The sequence below is a fragment of the Paramormyrops kingsleyae genome, chromosome 9 (assembly GCF_048594095.1).
Source record: "Paramormyrops kingsleyae isolate MSU_618 chromosome 9, PKINGS_0.4, whole genome shotgun sequence".
In the NCBI taxonomy this organism is placed as follows: Eukaryota; Metazoa; Chordata; class Actinopteri; order Osteoglossiformes; family Mormyridae; genus Paramormyrops; species Paramormyrops kingsleyae.
This window is the reverse complement of record NC_132805.1, coordinates 26151983-26167503: the sequence shown is the minus strand read 5'-3', so window position 1 is coordinate 26167503 and position 15521 is coordinate 26151983. Positions and strand designations below refer to the sequence as shown.

Here is a 15521-nt window from a genome sequence, read left to right as displayed (position 1 = left end):
GATGAGTGAATGTTAGCTGTAGATGTCGGGAAAATGCGTGTGTGTGTGTGTGTATATCCGGTTTCTATGTTGGATTCCTCTAAATACCCTGAAGAGGGAGCAAATTCAGTAAAGCGGGGAATTTAACCACGGACCCCTCACGGACAGCGGTGTTCTAAAGCAAGAGGATACAGCTCTTCCATATTCTTCAGTGACAGTGACATCAATTTGAATGGAATATGTAAGGTTAAAACTAATGGGAAAAAATCCATAGTAGAACATAATTCGTAGAGTAGATGGTTACATTTTTATACATTGACCGCATGGGATAAAAGTACAACTGATCGTATATGTTCAGTTCAAAAAAACTTTTCATCCCCTTTATTCTGTATATTTCTTAACAAAACACACTCACTGTAAGTTTTTTTTTAAAACTGTAATTAAATTATATTACTTATCAACTAATTTTTTAAAATTTACACTATTGTGCTTGTATTTGAACCCAAAACTCAAAAAATAATCGAAGTAATAGATTTCTGTGGATCCCACCGTCCTCGTCCTTTGTACCCAACATACACAGTTCTTAGACTACACTGCCCAATCAGCGACCGCTTTCTCCCCCCGCTCCTCCCTTCTGCATATAAAAACTTCTATTTAAAAACTCGAGCAGCTACGTTAAGCATTCAAGCGAAATGAGATAACACAAATCATCAATATTTGAAATGCAGAAAAGAGTCCAGGAAGAAAGCCCCAAATATCGGGGGCAAACACGGCGCACCAAACGGGGGAGCGGCACTACTGAAAACCGTGTAATGAACGCTGGGGTTTCAAAACCTGCGTGTTAGCAATCAGCCGAGGGAGGCGGATTGCTGTTACAACACTCCGGAAAAAAGCAACAGCGCAGTCTCCTTTTTCATCAAGCTGCTTGCTCTCGTAATGCGGTGATCGTCATTGTTGGGCCTGGGCCTGGGCCTGGGCCTTCCCTCCTCCTCCTCCTCTTCGCTCCGTCTGCCCTGGCTCCCCCCCCTCCTACACCGTAGATGTAGCAGTCGGGCTGACCGACGCCTTTACTCGGCGGACAAGCGCTGCATTCCACATCTCGGAGTACTTTTGAGGCTGCTAAACTGGAAGTATACACCTAAGTCGGATTGAAACTAAAGAAGACAATTCGAAATACGAAGGAAAGGTATACACAGTATCATTTACCTCGTTTTGACCCCGTTGTATTCTTTTTCCTATTCCCCCCCCCCCGTGAAGATAGTTTTTGGGAGAGGAAGATGTGGGTAAGCGGAGAAACGGAGGGCGGACGATTAATTCACTAAAACACGGAAACGGTGAAACGTATGAGCAAAGCGGCTGGCCAGCCCCTCTAAATCGCGACTCCTTCCAAAATTAGGACGGACTGTATGACGTATTACTGTTTAAGTGCTGTTCTTTGTGTATTTCGATAACATATCGCCGACATCCAGCCTCATTCGCCTCCGACCTGCGTGCAACTCGGGACTGAAGTAAGTACCGTTATCTGTCTAAATGTGAGATATTTCCACTTTTCGCAAGCGAAAGGTCTGTGTAGTGAACAGAATCGCCCAGCCATGGATCGGTCCGCTATATGTCATCATGTGTTTGGCCATCGTGCAGAAGTAAAAAAACAAAAACAAAAAACAGTCGTCATACTTAACGCGACTTAGTCCATGGAGAAGAATCACCCTATTTCATTCATCAGAGTTGCTGGAATTTGCATCAACATAAAGCACTATTCCTTGGTATTTCCAACGATCAGGAAGAAGCACTTGCATAGCCTACTGAGGTAATTATATATAAACAGGATCAGGATCAGCTAATGGCAAAATATCCGTGTTTTTGCTAAAGTGAATCTATCAGCCTAGATGACTATTAAACGCAGTTTTAAAACAAAGAGATCATGACATTATGTAACAGGGTAATTTCAAAGTTTCGGTGCCCATTCTTTATTTGACAAAGTACCAGTTGTGTTGCTCCTGTTTAGATTCGAGTTCTCTGTCCGGAAAGGCAGCTGTGTATTTGGTATTTTTAACACTTGGCATTGATGATTCACCAAGTTATTGTAGATCCTTGTCAATCGTTTAACTACATCGTCGGGGGCTGAGCAGCAGTCGATTTCATTAAAGCAGGAGATGACAACCTTTGCTAAAGCAGGGAATCCCAACTGAAAGACGAGCAGAGGATCCTCCACCCCACTGAAGCGTGATCACATAAGTAACTAGGGACCTGAGTGGCGGTCCGCTTGAATAATCTTGAAACCCCTGGGGTGGTTAGGACTGCCACATCTTCTCTGTGGGACCCAAGGGGGGTCGTGGACGCCTGACTGAATACCCCCAGCAGTTAAAAAAAAATGGCGCTGCGGGCAACGATGATTAAAAAATGCCCGTAAACAAGGACTCATTATTTCATTTGTTTGTATAAACCCAGAGTAATACAGTAAATAACGCCTTTACTATAAGACGCCCGTTAAACTCGTCGATCGTGTAAAGACTGAGAGGGCTAGTGCGGTTTGCAGAAGCGACGTAATTTATCCTTAATTTCAAAATATGAAGACGTTTTTGCAGTTCGTGGAGCACTGGTAGATTAAACATGACGGGATCTGCTAGGCCTATCGATGAAAACATAGGAGGGGAGAGAGTGAATGCGCGCTGAGAGTCTGCGTCTTCATTTCCAGCGTGGTACGATTGAGTCATGCGCCTTCCTGATATAAATTACGTGTCTGATACAGCTTTGTGTACGCTGTCCGTCTGCCGGACGGATCCCCTCACGGCGGTAGGCCTGTTCGAGGTGAACTGGGTCGATACGGAGCGCCTTGACGCTACATCCAGCGTGTACGAGAAGCTCCAAAGTCCGGCGGGAGCCTCGGGCCACATGTGCAGTGATGAACCCTGACCGCCCTTTGTTAAACTGTAACGATTCGCAGAACGAAAAGCCATCCTCCCTCCGAAGCGGTACATTTCTGTATTAATGTCAGTAACTGCATACTGATTTACTGGAAGTGCCATCCAGTGTGAGCTGCAGGCCTGTTGGCAGAGAAACTCACGGATCCTGAAATCCTTTTTTTCCACCATATATTACGCAGTGCGCAGGCAACGATGTGTCAAATTTCGTTTTTGTTAGCTCCCCTTTGTCTGTGACCAATGTTTTCCAAAACGTTTTAAGACGGGAAGGGAGGAGAGAACAAAATTAAATATGATGTTTTTGGGGGGTAACGTTATACGGTGTCATTTCTGTGTATTGGTTTAGTTCCTAACTAATTACTAGTTTTATTAATCGTTAAATACACATGCCAACATTGTTACACGTCTGTACATGTTCAGACTTTAAGTAAAACCCGGCGGAATGCAATGCAATATACGTTTTAATCATATCTCACTACAGGAAGTATTCATAATTACTATAGTCGTAGTTTATAGTACCATTTTCATTAATGTACTCCCATTACAATTGTTTTATAACCTAGTAAGACTGGAATTCATAAGAACCTCTCGACCTTATTTAGATAAAAAAAAATCACCATAGCGTTATTTCTTACCTTATCCACTGCCAGTGTTTACAGTATCTGTTTTGGCAACGTGTATATGTGGCTGTACACACAGTTTGGCTTAAGTCATCTCTTTTTCATAGGTACAATAATACAACAGCCTTGGAGTACGGCTCAAGTGTGAAATGGACTGCTGCAGTAATCTGAGAGGACTGTACATCAAACCTGAGATGTTATTTCTTAATATGGATCACAGAGTGGGCATTTACTCATTTAAGATTATGATGCATTTAATTGATGCCAGTGGGAAATTCTGATGTATACAGCAGTAGGATCATAGTACACAGACAAACATGCATATAGTGCCAAACAGACATGGTACAAAGTTAACATAGTGTAAACACATTTAAAAGTACATAGTACACAAATAGAATATCCTGAAGACAGAATAATAGACTAGAATAATAAATGATCAGATATCATATATGCAATTAGAACAGGAAGCACAAGACTTTTACTGTAACAATACAGGGTGCTTCCTGATGTGTTTTGGCTGGGGCTGGGGAGTGGCATGTGGAGAGGTGTTATGATGTCTGATGACAGCAGGCAGAAAGGATCCCCTGTAGTATTTTTCAGCAACCCGTGGTGTAATGAGCCAGTGGCTAAATGCTCCAGGATAGCGCCCCCTGAAGAAGATTGGCAGGATTGTTCATAATATTGATAAACTTTACCATCATCCTCTTATCCACAGCCACCTCCGGTGGGTCCATGGTCAGTCCTCTGATGGACCTGACCACCTTGGTGGGTTTGTTCAGGTGGTTGGCATCGCCCACACTTATGGCTCTTCCTCAGCCAGCCACAGCGTAGAAGAGCCTGCTGGCCATTACAGCCTGGTGAAATGTGCACAGAGCCCCCATACGTGGAGTGCCTTCTTTGCTCATAATTATTGTTATATTTTTGTTGTGAAATATATTTTAAATGGCCAACAATACTGTATTGGATAAGCAACTGATGGATGGATGGAAGGGTGCCTTCTATGGTACAAGGAGTGTAAGGAAGGGAAGAGGCATTTTTAAAAATCTCATACACAGTTATGCATTGGCTTTCTTTGCGTTTTCCCAGGATTTACACCAGCCTTTCAATAATTGCTCGCCACAATCCTTGTGTCCTAAGATGGCAAGCATCCATATCCAGCATCTAGATAAATTCTCATTTTTGTTTGACAAAGCTGCTTTTACGTTTATTCTCTTTGCTAGTTAAAAGCATACACACATTTTCTATAGAGTATCGTGTTTTGAAAGTAGACACTTACCGGGGGGAACATTCAGATTGATTCTTGGTTTATTTACTTTTAGGAACCACTGTTGAGAGTTTCTGCTATTCTCTGACTCACAGGCACCCACTCTTAACAAATTGACATAGACTGAGTGAGTCACTCAGTTTAGTAAATTGCTCAGTTATTTTGGACATACTTCTTGCCTGGCACAAGAAGATCTTCCCTAGATGAAACTTAGCAGCCCTTTTAAGGGAGATGAAACCCTTGAGGATAAATTATACCGTTATCGCACGATGACTTTTATCAGGGTGTAGTTTTGACACAGTGCTCCTTCAAAGATGGTAAATGTGTACTCTTGTGTCCACTCTCACTTTCAAATGGTCCTCCAGCTTCATACTGAGAAAAATAAATAAATTAAATGATTTGGTTTAAAACTGAGTGAATATTGACACACAGAACAGTAATCTCTCTACGTCCCTATTTTTCTTGGTGGGCCCACAAGTAGAATAGTCCAGAGTCCAGTCACCTGAGCCAGCAAATCAATATGGAGAAGTAGATACTGTGGAGCAAGGTTGATTGCTTTTATTAATAAGTGTGTGGCTCAGAGGGTTACGGGTCTGTACCCATGTTTGGATGGCCATGGGTTCAAATCCCTGTGTTAGAAGGTCATGGGTTCAAATCCCTGTGTTTGGAAATGTCATGGGTTCAAATCTCATGCCTGGCAGAGTAACCATATCACTTTTAGGCCCTTAGTTCCAATTGATGAGAGATGCACTCTGATCCTCCCTTATCTCCATATGGATTTAATGTATTGCGGCCTAATTAGTAGGCAGATCTTATTAGTGAGATGCAGGTTTTAATGGTTAAAATATGATCTCAAAATATAAAGTAATTCCTGTATTAAAAACAGGTGAGGGGTGTAGGATAAATAGTATAGAAAAAAACACCATGAGAATAATACAGTAAGAAAGATGCTGAAAATAAACGTTTTGGGAGTAGTGAAATGTACATGTGATACCTAATCAATTTCAGGATGACAAGTGGGGGCCTGTTTGTGATGAGCTCATTTACAGTTCCTGTTAAAAGATCCATTTCAGCCACCAAAACCCCGGTGGTTGCACACTGCCAAAGCAGAACTGTGCAGGAAGGAGTTCGAAGGCACCCCGAATGGTTTAGATCCACAATGGCATAAATCTTGGCACTTTTATTTGCCAAGAGATGAAGACAATTTATGGTGTGAAAAGTGCACTTGCTGTGTACTGACTGTTTCTGACCACTGCTTCTAAGTGTTAGTCGCTGCACGATTCATATTGCCATATATTATCATGAGATTTTTTTTTTTTATGAGAAATAAGGGAGAGTTTATTAGTCAAAATCCTAATAAATCTTTGAAATACACAGAAAGAGGATTAAATTAATTAAACACACCCAAATACTCTAAACAAGAATCTTATCCAAACAGACTCATTAAATAATTAACAATTAAACACCTGACCTTGATTTGGCTGATGATTACTGTTCAGTTCTTTTCTAACCTGAATTGTCCATTTTAGCAAATGTGAACGTCCATCCATTTTCCATAATCATTATCCAGTAAATGGTCATATGAACCTCGAGCCTCCCTCAGGACGTACATTCCAGGGGACACTGGGTGGTATGTCAGTACATTGCAGGGCACAGTGTCACACATGAAAGACATGACCATGGGCAAATTAGAGACAGCAGATAACCTAAGCAGATGTGTTTGGCGTGTGGGATGTACCCAGTCGGTTTACCCTGTATGTCGCCCTGTACATAAGACCAGGAAGCACATCTCCGAAAAGCATATCCAATCTCCTGTGCCGCCCTATTCAGGGAGAGCTTGTGTCCTTGTGGCGTTTGCTGATCAATGAGCACGGTTGTGTGGTTTTATGGAACAATACTCCCAATTGTAGGAGATGCACTGGGCGTCCTTTGCTCTTGGCTGGCCTGTTCCAGAGGCGAGGGAGGATGGAATCGGGGTCCCCGGTGAATGTGACTGCAGTCCTCTCTTCAGATCCAGCACGGCTTTGCTGCCCGGCTGAGTTCATGCCCTGTGTTGTTGTGTTACCATCTTTGAACGGTCTTACCCTTCATATCCTAGTTTGACAGCTGACCTCCCCCTGTTCTGGGAGGCATTTGATCCACCTAAGTGTAATCCCTGTAGTCTAGCAGCCAACAGTTTTTACATTCTTACCTCCATCTCCGTGTTTGTATCTTTTAAAAATCCACCACATACTTGTACCTGGGCCAAGCCTGGGCCGTGGCTGTAACTCACAGCGGTGAGAATCATAAGTTGGGGCTGGGTTGGGTTGGGGTGGGCCGGCCGGCGTACCCCCTATGGGCATGAGCCTTTCGTTGATGTGGTGCACAAATCCCCCGTCAACAAGTTCTGCAGTCTTAAATCAGCACTGTACACAGACCATCCAGCAGGAAGTGATCTAGGCTTCTCAATGCAGGCACACGATTTTGGTTGATGTAGCCAGGTACAACCTAAGTATAATTAATTTGAGGAAAAATACTTTGTTTGGATATGAACTGGAAGCACACTTTTCTCCATGCAGAAAGCCATTTAATCATATTCCTCTGCTCCTCTTCTAGTATGTTGGCATGGCTGAGTGACTGCTTCTGGCAGGAGCGGCTGTGGTTCCCTGAGGGACTTGGCTGGAAAGACCTACAGGACCGGGATGGTCGGGTCTATGCCAAGGTGGAGGACCTGTGGGTTGTTATCCCGCTTGCCCTGGGCTTCCTCATAGTGCGGCAGATCTTCGAGAGGTCAGTGCCACCTTCCTTGGCCTCACCCTCTCCTCTCACAATGATACTCCAACTGTATTACTTGCCAACTGTGTTGGCACCCCTCAGTACTCCTTGGTTTTTACAGCTTTCATTTTGCCAGTTTTCTTCCTTCTGAGTATTACATCTTTATGTTCTGAGAATTTTTCAGACATTTCCTTACATTCGTCTGCTCTTGCTGTTCCCTCTCGTCAGCTTCCTCATGTCCAACTTTACATTCTCCCTTTGCTGCTTTCTAGGACGGTGGCCATTCCACTTGCGTCTCTCCTGGGGGTGAGGGACAGAATTCGCCCCAGAGCAGGACACAACCCAACTCTAGAGACCTACTACTGCAACACAACAATACACCCAACACAGGTAAACAAACATTGGTGTTCAGCATCTTGCGTGAACAATAACTGCACTTAGGTGACCTTATTTCATATGTAATTTTTTTGATTACAGTATATAGCTTAAAACAGCTTGGGTAGAAATAATATAATACCCTGTACTATTACTACTGTTCTTTTTAAGCTCTTTACTGTCTTATCTTTATTCCTCTTGTTGCACTGAGCATGTTTATGACAAAAGAATTTCCCTTGGGATAAATAAAGTTCTTCTTATCTTATCTTATCTTATAATGAAATAGCAATGAATGGCTTTGTCCTCCACAGGTATTTTGCCAGACGTCATGTTGACGCAGTTATGTTGACATACTTATGTATGAAGCGGAAGCCTCGAGTGGCTTTGGTGTAGGTTGTAGTAAGGTTTAAAACTTAAGTGGTTTTCTCTGATGATTTGGTATCAGAACTGAATGCAGTTGTGCCTTCAATATGGCTACTTCGGCTGATTAATGATCATGTTGTATATTAGCCAGAGGGTGACATGGTGGGTCAATGGGTAGCATTGTCAGAGGGTTGGAGGTTCAAATCGGATTTCTGCTTTGTGTGTGTGTGGAGTTTGTGTGTTAACCCAGTGTGGTGTGAGCTTCTTCCGATAGGCCAAGGACATGCAGTTAGGCTAATCAGGGTTTCTAAATTGCCTGTTGGGTATGAATGGGCATTTATGTGCCTGGTGATGGACTGGCATCCTATGTCATACCTCAGTCATGTGTCGAATGCTGTCGCCAAGCAACTATAACCGGAATAAGAAATTACAAGATGTATCGGTATTACACAGACACATTTATGACTCTGTGATGATTGTTTTTCAGTGAAATATAACCTCTGCCTGTTTGTCATGACTTCCAAGACATCCATGTTGAAAGAGTTCACGTCCATGTACCATTCGTTTCTCCTCACGTGTCCTTCAGAGTTCTGTGGAGAATTTGAGTAAAGTGACAGGTTGCTCGGTGCGTCACATCCAACGATGGTTCCGACGGCGCCGAAATCAGGACCGACCCAGTCTCCTCAAGAAGTTTCGGGAAGCAAGGTATTTATTGATCAAAAATCCAGAACAGCCAACTCCCGGCCGTGTGATGGTGAGATGGCAAAGTGTCCATTACGCAGAGTCTACATTTTCAGAACAAAGGCAACATTGCGTAACTGCCCAAATACGCAATACGAACTTCCTAAAAAGTTTTGCATAGAAAAACCGTTTAGTCAGTCATTTTAACCAGCCAGATAGGCGACTGAACAAACTCAACAAAAAACGTAAAGCCAAGTCATAACCTGCACTGTATGTCTAAGCTGCTAATCTAGGAAGTAACAGTGCAATGATCATTTCCATTTTACGGTTTAATTAGATGTTTAGGAAGCTACAGAAGTAACCATCTTGGACATGAGCATCTGTGACTTCAGGCAAGGACTCCTCTCACAGTGCCGTAACTACAAATGCAAGCACAGCAGTCGCTGAACCAAAGCAATCATTATATAGCCAGTAAAGTGCAATATGGTCCCATATGGGGACAGCGCTAATTACCAAACAGCCCATAAGTCATCAGTGACCTTCCGGCAGAACCTCGTGGCATTATTGAGATGGTTCCAGAGAGGATCAATAATAAGCTAAGCCCTGAAAGCAGTCTCTTTCAGTTACTTGATCCTCTTCCTGTACGAGAACGTTTCAAGGGAGCCACAAGCTGTTCTCGCCCCATCCAAACACCTGTCCTCTTCGAGATTGTGCCAAAAAGGTGGAGTTGATTATTTGCCCTCCTCCAGTCTGACCGCCTTAACGACGTTATGTTGTACACAATCTATCCGTACAGCTGTATTTCTCAGGTGCAGCTGCTAATTTGTGAACAATGCCATCCGAGGTCTAAACAAGTCTGCTAAGAGCCTCTGATCATGTCCCTCGTATAGACTTAGCTAAATTTATTGTAGAAGCATCACTTAAGAAATGAAATAGGCTTTACCTAGATAAAGATATGTGAGTGTATCTGTTACCCTGTTAGTGCTGTAATGCTTTTTATGGTGTGAGTGAATAAAAATACCACACTGGCAGTTACAGGGGCTGTGGGATGTGTACGGCCGTGGACGCCGTTAATGTTTGCTGCGTTGACCGTCCATGTCGTGTAGGTCTTGAATCGGCTCATTGTTACTTTGCAAACAACGGACTCCCTGTTCCAGACATCTCTCCCTCTCCAGCTCTGTCCATGGCCATTCCTCCTTCTCCTCCTCCTCATGTTCTGTCATTGTTCCTTTTGTCTTTCTTCTACTTTGTTTCTACTCATTTCCTATCGAATTGCTGCCTCTGAGAGAGAAGGTGTAGCCTTATAATTGTAGAAATGTAGCTGACAGCTTGTGGCGTTACGATGTGGAGCTGGTCCTCACCGCTGCCCAGTCTGGAGCATGGCTTGTGTCATGTAGTATGTCCAGGCCACAATGCCCTCATGAGCTACAGTGTTTCCCAGGCATGGTGGCCTTTTGGTGTTGAGTCTGTGTGTTCTCTTGCAGTTGGAGATTTACCTTTTACCTTGTTGCTTTCATTGCTGGCCTGGCTGCACTCATTGATGTGAGTACCGTTCCCTCATCAGTCTCTTCAGTGCCCTTTGTCTTTTTCCATTTTAGATTGAAACATGTCTCTCTTCCTGCCTTAATCAGAATAATCATATCTATCCTACCTGCCATTATCTTTCCTGTTAATGGAGAATGTGTCTGTAAGTTGCCGATGCACTGTTGAACTTTGCCTTTTTGTGCGTCTCTCTTCAGAAACCATGGTTGTATGACTTTAAGGAAATGTGGAAGGGATTCCCCACCCTGGTATGTAGCCTGTGGTTACACACTGTTCTGTTTCGTTACATCTAGCTCAGTTTTTCTCAACCCAGTTCTTGGGGACCTACAGACAGTCCACATTTTTGCTCCCTACCAGAACGTATATTGTATGTAACACTGGTCTAGTCTGCCACCCAGCGTTGCTCATCTCTGTGTGTAAATAATGTCTCCTCCTCCGCTCTGCAGACACTGCTTCCATCGCAGTACTGGTACTACATGCTGGAGTTGGCCTTCTACACCTCCCTGCTCATTAGTGTGGCATCGGACGTCAAGCGAAAAGTGAGTGCAACCCCACCACCATCCTCTGCAACACAGCACCATCCTTGTGTCAAACGTGCCTTTTGGGAAACTCGAGGCATGATGACACGCCCGCTTGCCCCCGACCAGTTGGGCCTGTCCTCGCACGGACCGCAGTCGGAGATTTGCTCCTCAGTTCTTCTTACTGGCTCCCCAGCATGCTTCACCTAGAGCTGTGCATTTCATAGAATGGCCCACTGCACAGCTGTGTAAACACTGGGTTACTTGATGTGCTTATCTCTGTAAGTCTGGCTTAGCCATGGGGCACGCAGACCATGGGGACATAGGCCAGAACCTGTGAGTCCTGGCTACTTTTGTCCATCCATTTTCAGTTCAGTACAGGGCTGCCGAAGATCTGGGACCTATCCCAGGAAGCCCGGGGCATAAAACCGGGAAAAGTCTATTTGGCTGTTTTGAGAGCAATATAGACACCAGATCAAGAATTTCCTCCTGTTATCAATAAAATATATCTCAGTGTTTCCCAACCCGGTCCTCGGGGACCTACAGTCAGTCCACATTTTTGCACCCTGCCAGAGAGTCGGAGGGAGCAAAACCGTGAACTGTCTGCGGGTCCACGAGGACCAGACTGGGAAACACTGGTATATCTTATCTCATTTATCTTAATGATATCTTTTTACACTGAAAGAGGAAGCCAGTGTACTCAGAGGAAACCTGCTTAACACACAAACATGCAAACTCCACACACAGAGACAAGGGTAGGGCTCGAAGCCCATCCCTGCAGGTTTAAGGGCTCAGTGCTATGCACTGAGGCACCCTGCCAGCTGACTTTTGTTCCCCATGATGGTGTTCTTCATCAGAGATGGAAGCTTCTTTATTTTTATAATTTGCTGGTGACTCCTAAGCGACCTGGCTGGTAGAGGGACTCACAAGGTCCTGGAACCTGAACAGCTATTCGTATGACTGAACATACATTTGGGACTTAACTGAACCCTTGCACTTGGTTTTATTTTTCAGGTTTACATGCCATATAATATGCTGAAGTCTTGCAGTTCAACCTGGGAAATGTTTGCCAATTAAGTGTTTTATTTACAGAGCCAGACATTGTTTTAACCTTCCGATTAAGGTTGTTCTTAATAAATCATGATTGGTTTCAGGGGCCAGTCAGATACCCCTCGGCCTTAACCATCGACAGTGTTACTAGTAAACACTCTTCCTCCTAGGATTTCAAGGAGCAGATTGTTCACCACGTGGCCACCATCACACTCATTAGTTTCTCCTGGTGCGTCAACTACATCCGCGCGGGAACCTTGATCATGCTGATACACGATGCATCGGACTACCTGCTGGAGGTACTTGCCGATGAGACTGAATCACAAGTCAATGTTACTATCCAGTGGTGTGTAACACCGTTAGATGGTGTGTAATGTCTTTTATCTCATTTAGGAAGTGTGGTGTGAGATTGTTGCTTCAGAGCAACTGTCCACTATTCCTGTAGTCTGTTTTGTGTTTTGTCTGTTGATGTACACAGACCCAGCAGTAGTAGTAAACAAATCTCGCTCATCTGTGAGCAGCTACACCATATGGTAGTCACCTCAGTGGTTAATCTCTTTCCCCCGGTAGTCAGCGAAGATGTTGAACTATGCCGGCTGGAAGAACACCTGCAACTGCATCTTCATCATCTTTGCTGCCATCTTCATAGTGACCCGTCTCGTTATCTTCCCCTTCTGGTGAGAAATAGCCCCTCTTGGGTCACATGTAGCTGTGACAGTTTTGAATGCACCATCTGGTTCTTTTTCAAGTTCTGATGACTTCCCCTACAGAAACCAGAGAGGGTGGTCTTGTGGTAGTGGTATTGAAATATGGAGTGTTGTACTATGAGCAGAAGGAGGGTTTGGGTTCCTTCTTCATCGACATCGACTGGGACTTGCTTCCCCCAGAGAACACTTGGTTTGGGTCCCATTGTGGCAGTGGTTCATGTGTTCTTGTACTAGGACTACAGAGGGTGGTTCAAAGTCCCTTAATGAGAACACAGGTGGCTAAAATCTAGCATTTTGATGCCATTTTGTTATTTATTTACATTTTAAAATTGATTCTATTTTTATTATTTTTTTCTGTGTATGCATATTTTATTTCCTTTGTATTAAATGTCTGTAAAGTACTTTATAAAACCTGTAGTTAAAACAGTGCTATATAAATAAAGACTGATTGATTGATTAAGTCTTGGCTCTCGCTTGGAATGTATGTTTGGGAATATTGGTCTTACATCCATGTTTTCCCTCGCAGGATCATGTACTGCACCTGGGTGTACCCTGTGACGCTCTATCCCCCTTTCTTCGGATATTACTTCTTCAACGGGCTACTGCTGGTACTACAGTTCCTGCACATCTTCTGGGCAATCCTCATTGTGCGAATGGCCATCAAATTCATCACCAACAATGTAAGATGGCCAGCCGTAAGCAAGAGCCTGACATTATCTACTTTCATGGTTTTTGACGACCTGACAAAATTAGTACATAAAGGGGGGGTGGGGTGGGGGAGGGGAATGGTTACTTTTCTGATGATCATTTGTTTACGTCTCAGTAACATGGTTGCAGTGAAAAGTGTTATTGAAGACATCAGGGGACAGTCATACACAACAGGTCCAATACAGTTTCTGGTCTGATGGTCCCTTCATCTCTTCCAGGAAATTGTGGAGGATGAAAGGAGTGACAGAGAGGAAACAGACGAGTCAGGGGATGAGGATGAGAAGGATGGGGAGAACTGCAAGGTGAAGAAGAACGGGCCGGTACTGAACGGTCATCCAGTCCTCAACAACAATCACCACAAGGCAGAGTGAGGCCTGAGAGGAGTGTGGACAGGACTACCGGCAAGGACACTGGGAGGACATCGACTGAAGGAAGGAGGCATTTCAGCAAGAAACGGAAACGAACTCACAACATCTCACACGAGACAGCACACTCAGGCCAGCACAGACCCACACACACACACACACACACACACACACACACACACAGCTGCAACAACAAAACCCACAAAAAACAAGGATCCATCATTTGTGGTTTCCGTTGACCCAGTGCATCACACTAATGGAGGCCAGTCTCCTGAGGCACAGCATAGAGGTGGGCGGGTAATAAAATGGGGAAGGATGAGATGGAGAGAGGCACGGGTGCTACGCCTAGCTTAGCCTTAAGTGCCTTAATAGCAGGCAGATGTCTTCTCTTCTTTATTTCTGCTCTATGGTGTCTTTGCCTTTCTTGTCCCATGGAGCTGCATCACACAGTGCTGATTCTCACCGTTGTCCACCTGCTTTACCAGCTTTCAGAGCCATACACGAGGGACAACATCTTGCTTAAACTCTGCACTCATGCTAAACAGGGCTGCGTGGTACTTCAGGACCCTAAGCATCAGCTTTCCACTTTGCTCCTTCGGCATCAGGGAAACAAGCCCACCCCCCTCCCCCCCAGCTGGTATACATAACTGGTCCAGGAATACTACTGACAGCATATCTTACTCAGTGGAAGAGTACCTGTTACTTTTAATTCATCAGTCTACTACCTTTTTGGGTTACATGATAACAAATTTTATACAATTTTTCCATTTAGAATAATGCATATTTCTGAGCATTTCTAATAATTATTTCCAATGGTGCTGTCTTTTTGTCTTTTTTGGGGGGGTGGGTGAGAGGGGGTTTTTCGGGTTATATGTCTCAACATTTTTTCTGTGCTTTGGTCTTAAACACAGACCCTTCCCAAGAACCAAAAGCTCACTGTTTGAAGTCTTTATGTTTTACAGATATTTCCCATAGGAGAACTGGTTATTCTTATTAAATTAATTTGTACTGGGAACTCAAGGTAAACCCATGTCTCTTGGCAACTTGTGAGAATGAGTTCATTTTACCTTCTTCTAACGTTCTGATCCACTCTTGCGGTGTGATGTCATCTGGTACATTTATATACAGTACACTTGCTTGTATTGGAGGTGTAATATATCACGAGGTGTATGGAGTAACTGCAGGTCAGAACGAAATAACACTATCCGGAGATGGCAATGACCTATTATGACAGAGCCAGACTTTTATCTTCTGATTATAAATTTGTTTATGATTCCAATTTTTTTTTTATTTTTTAAAACAGGTTTACAGTTTTTAAAATTTATGAGAAATATTCAATAGTGTGAATACTGATGAGGCACATGACGAATAACAGGGTTTTTCCCCCTGATCTGTTGTGTAGTTCCCTCGTGTTGGCTGTCATAGTTTGCCTGGCTTTTCGCTTCTTACCTTCTTATTCGTTGTTTTCTTTATTTTTCTCTGTATCTCCTTCCTCCTCCTCTACCCTGTCTTATTCCCATGCACTTGTCCTACACATCATTTGCTAACCATGCCCAGACCTCCAGCTTTTTAAAGCAGTTGCCACCAAAACATCAGTGTCCTAATTACATTGTTTGTTTAGTATTTTTGTTATTGTGCAAAAACTTATTAATAAAACATAACTGTAAATCACAA

General features: G+C 43.6%; 1 protein-coding gene and 1 long non-coding RNA gene across 5 annotated transcripts in view; one reads left to right on the top strand and one right to left on the bottom strand.

The window, feature by feature from the left end:
* LOC111853314 (uncharacterized) overlaps positions 1 to 1324 on the bottom strand; it is a 2560-nt gene extending 1236 nt beyond the window's left edge. Inside the window, exon 1 of the long non-coding RNA XR_002840433.2 lies at positions 1186 to 1324. This is a non-coding gene — a long non-coding RNA (uncharacterized lncRNA). The remainder of the gene's footprint in view (positions 1 to 1185) is intronic.
* Positions 926 to 15521, top strand: LOC111853313 (ceramide synthase 2-like). Of its 4 annotated transcripts, XM_023830052.2 has the most exons (12): positions 926 to 1165; positions 1449 to 1487; positions 7380 to 7553; positions 7811 to 7928; positions 8863 to 8981; positions 10442 to 10499; positions 10697 to 10747; positions 10946 to 11038; positions 12238 to 12366; positions 12638 to 12744; positions 13301 to 13454; positions 13701 to 15521. In XM_023830052.2, exons 3-12 carry the CDS (start codon positions 7381 to 7383, stop codon positions 13851 to 13853), a joined length of 1155 nt encoding a protein of 384 aa, XP_023685820.1. In that variant the 5' UTR covers positions 926 to 1165; positions 1449 to 1487; position 7380; the 3' UTR covers positions 13854 to 15521. The 4 variants fall into 4 exon arrangements, with proteins under 4 accessions (XP_023685820.1, XP_023685819.1, XP_023685818.1 ...); XM_023830051.2 differs by lacking the exon at positions 1449 to 1487; XM_023830050.2 differs by lacking the exon at positions 926 to 1165 and having other exon boundaries at positions 1347 to 1487.

Coding starts and splice junctions, on each gene's coding strand:
- LOC111853313 (XM_023830049.2), top strand. CDS start 1,671: ATGGAGAAGAATCACCCTATTTCATTCATCAGAGTTGCTGGAATTTGC. Junction 12,367..12,637: donor CATCGGACTACCTGCTGGAG/GTACTTGCCGAT, acceptor TTCCCCCGGTAG/TCAGCGAAGATGTTGAACTA. Junction 13,455..13,700: donor TCAAATTCATCACCAACAAT/GTAAGATGGCCA, acceptor CATCTCTTCCAG/GAAATTGTGGAGGATGAAAG.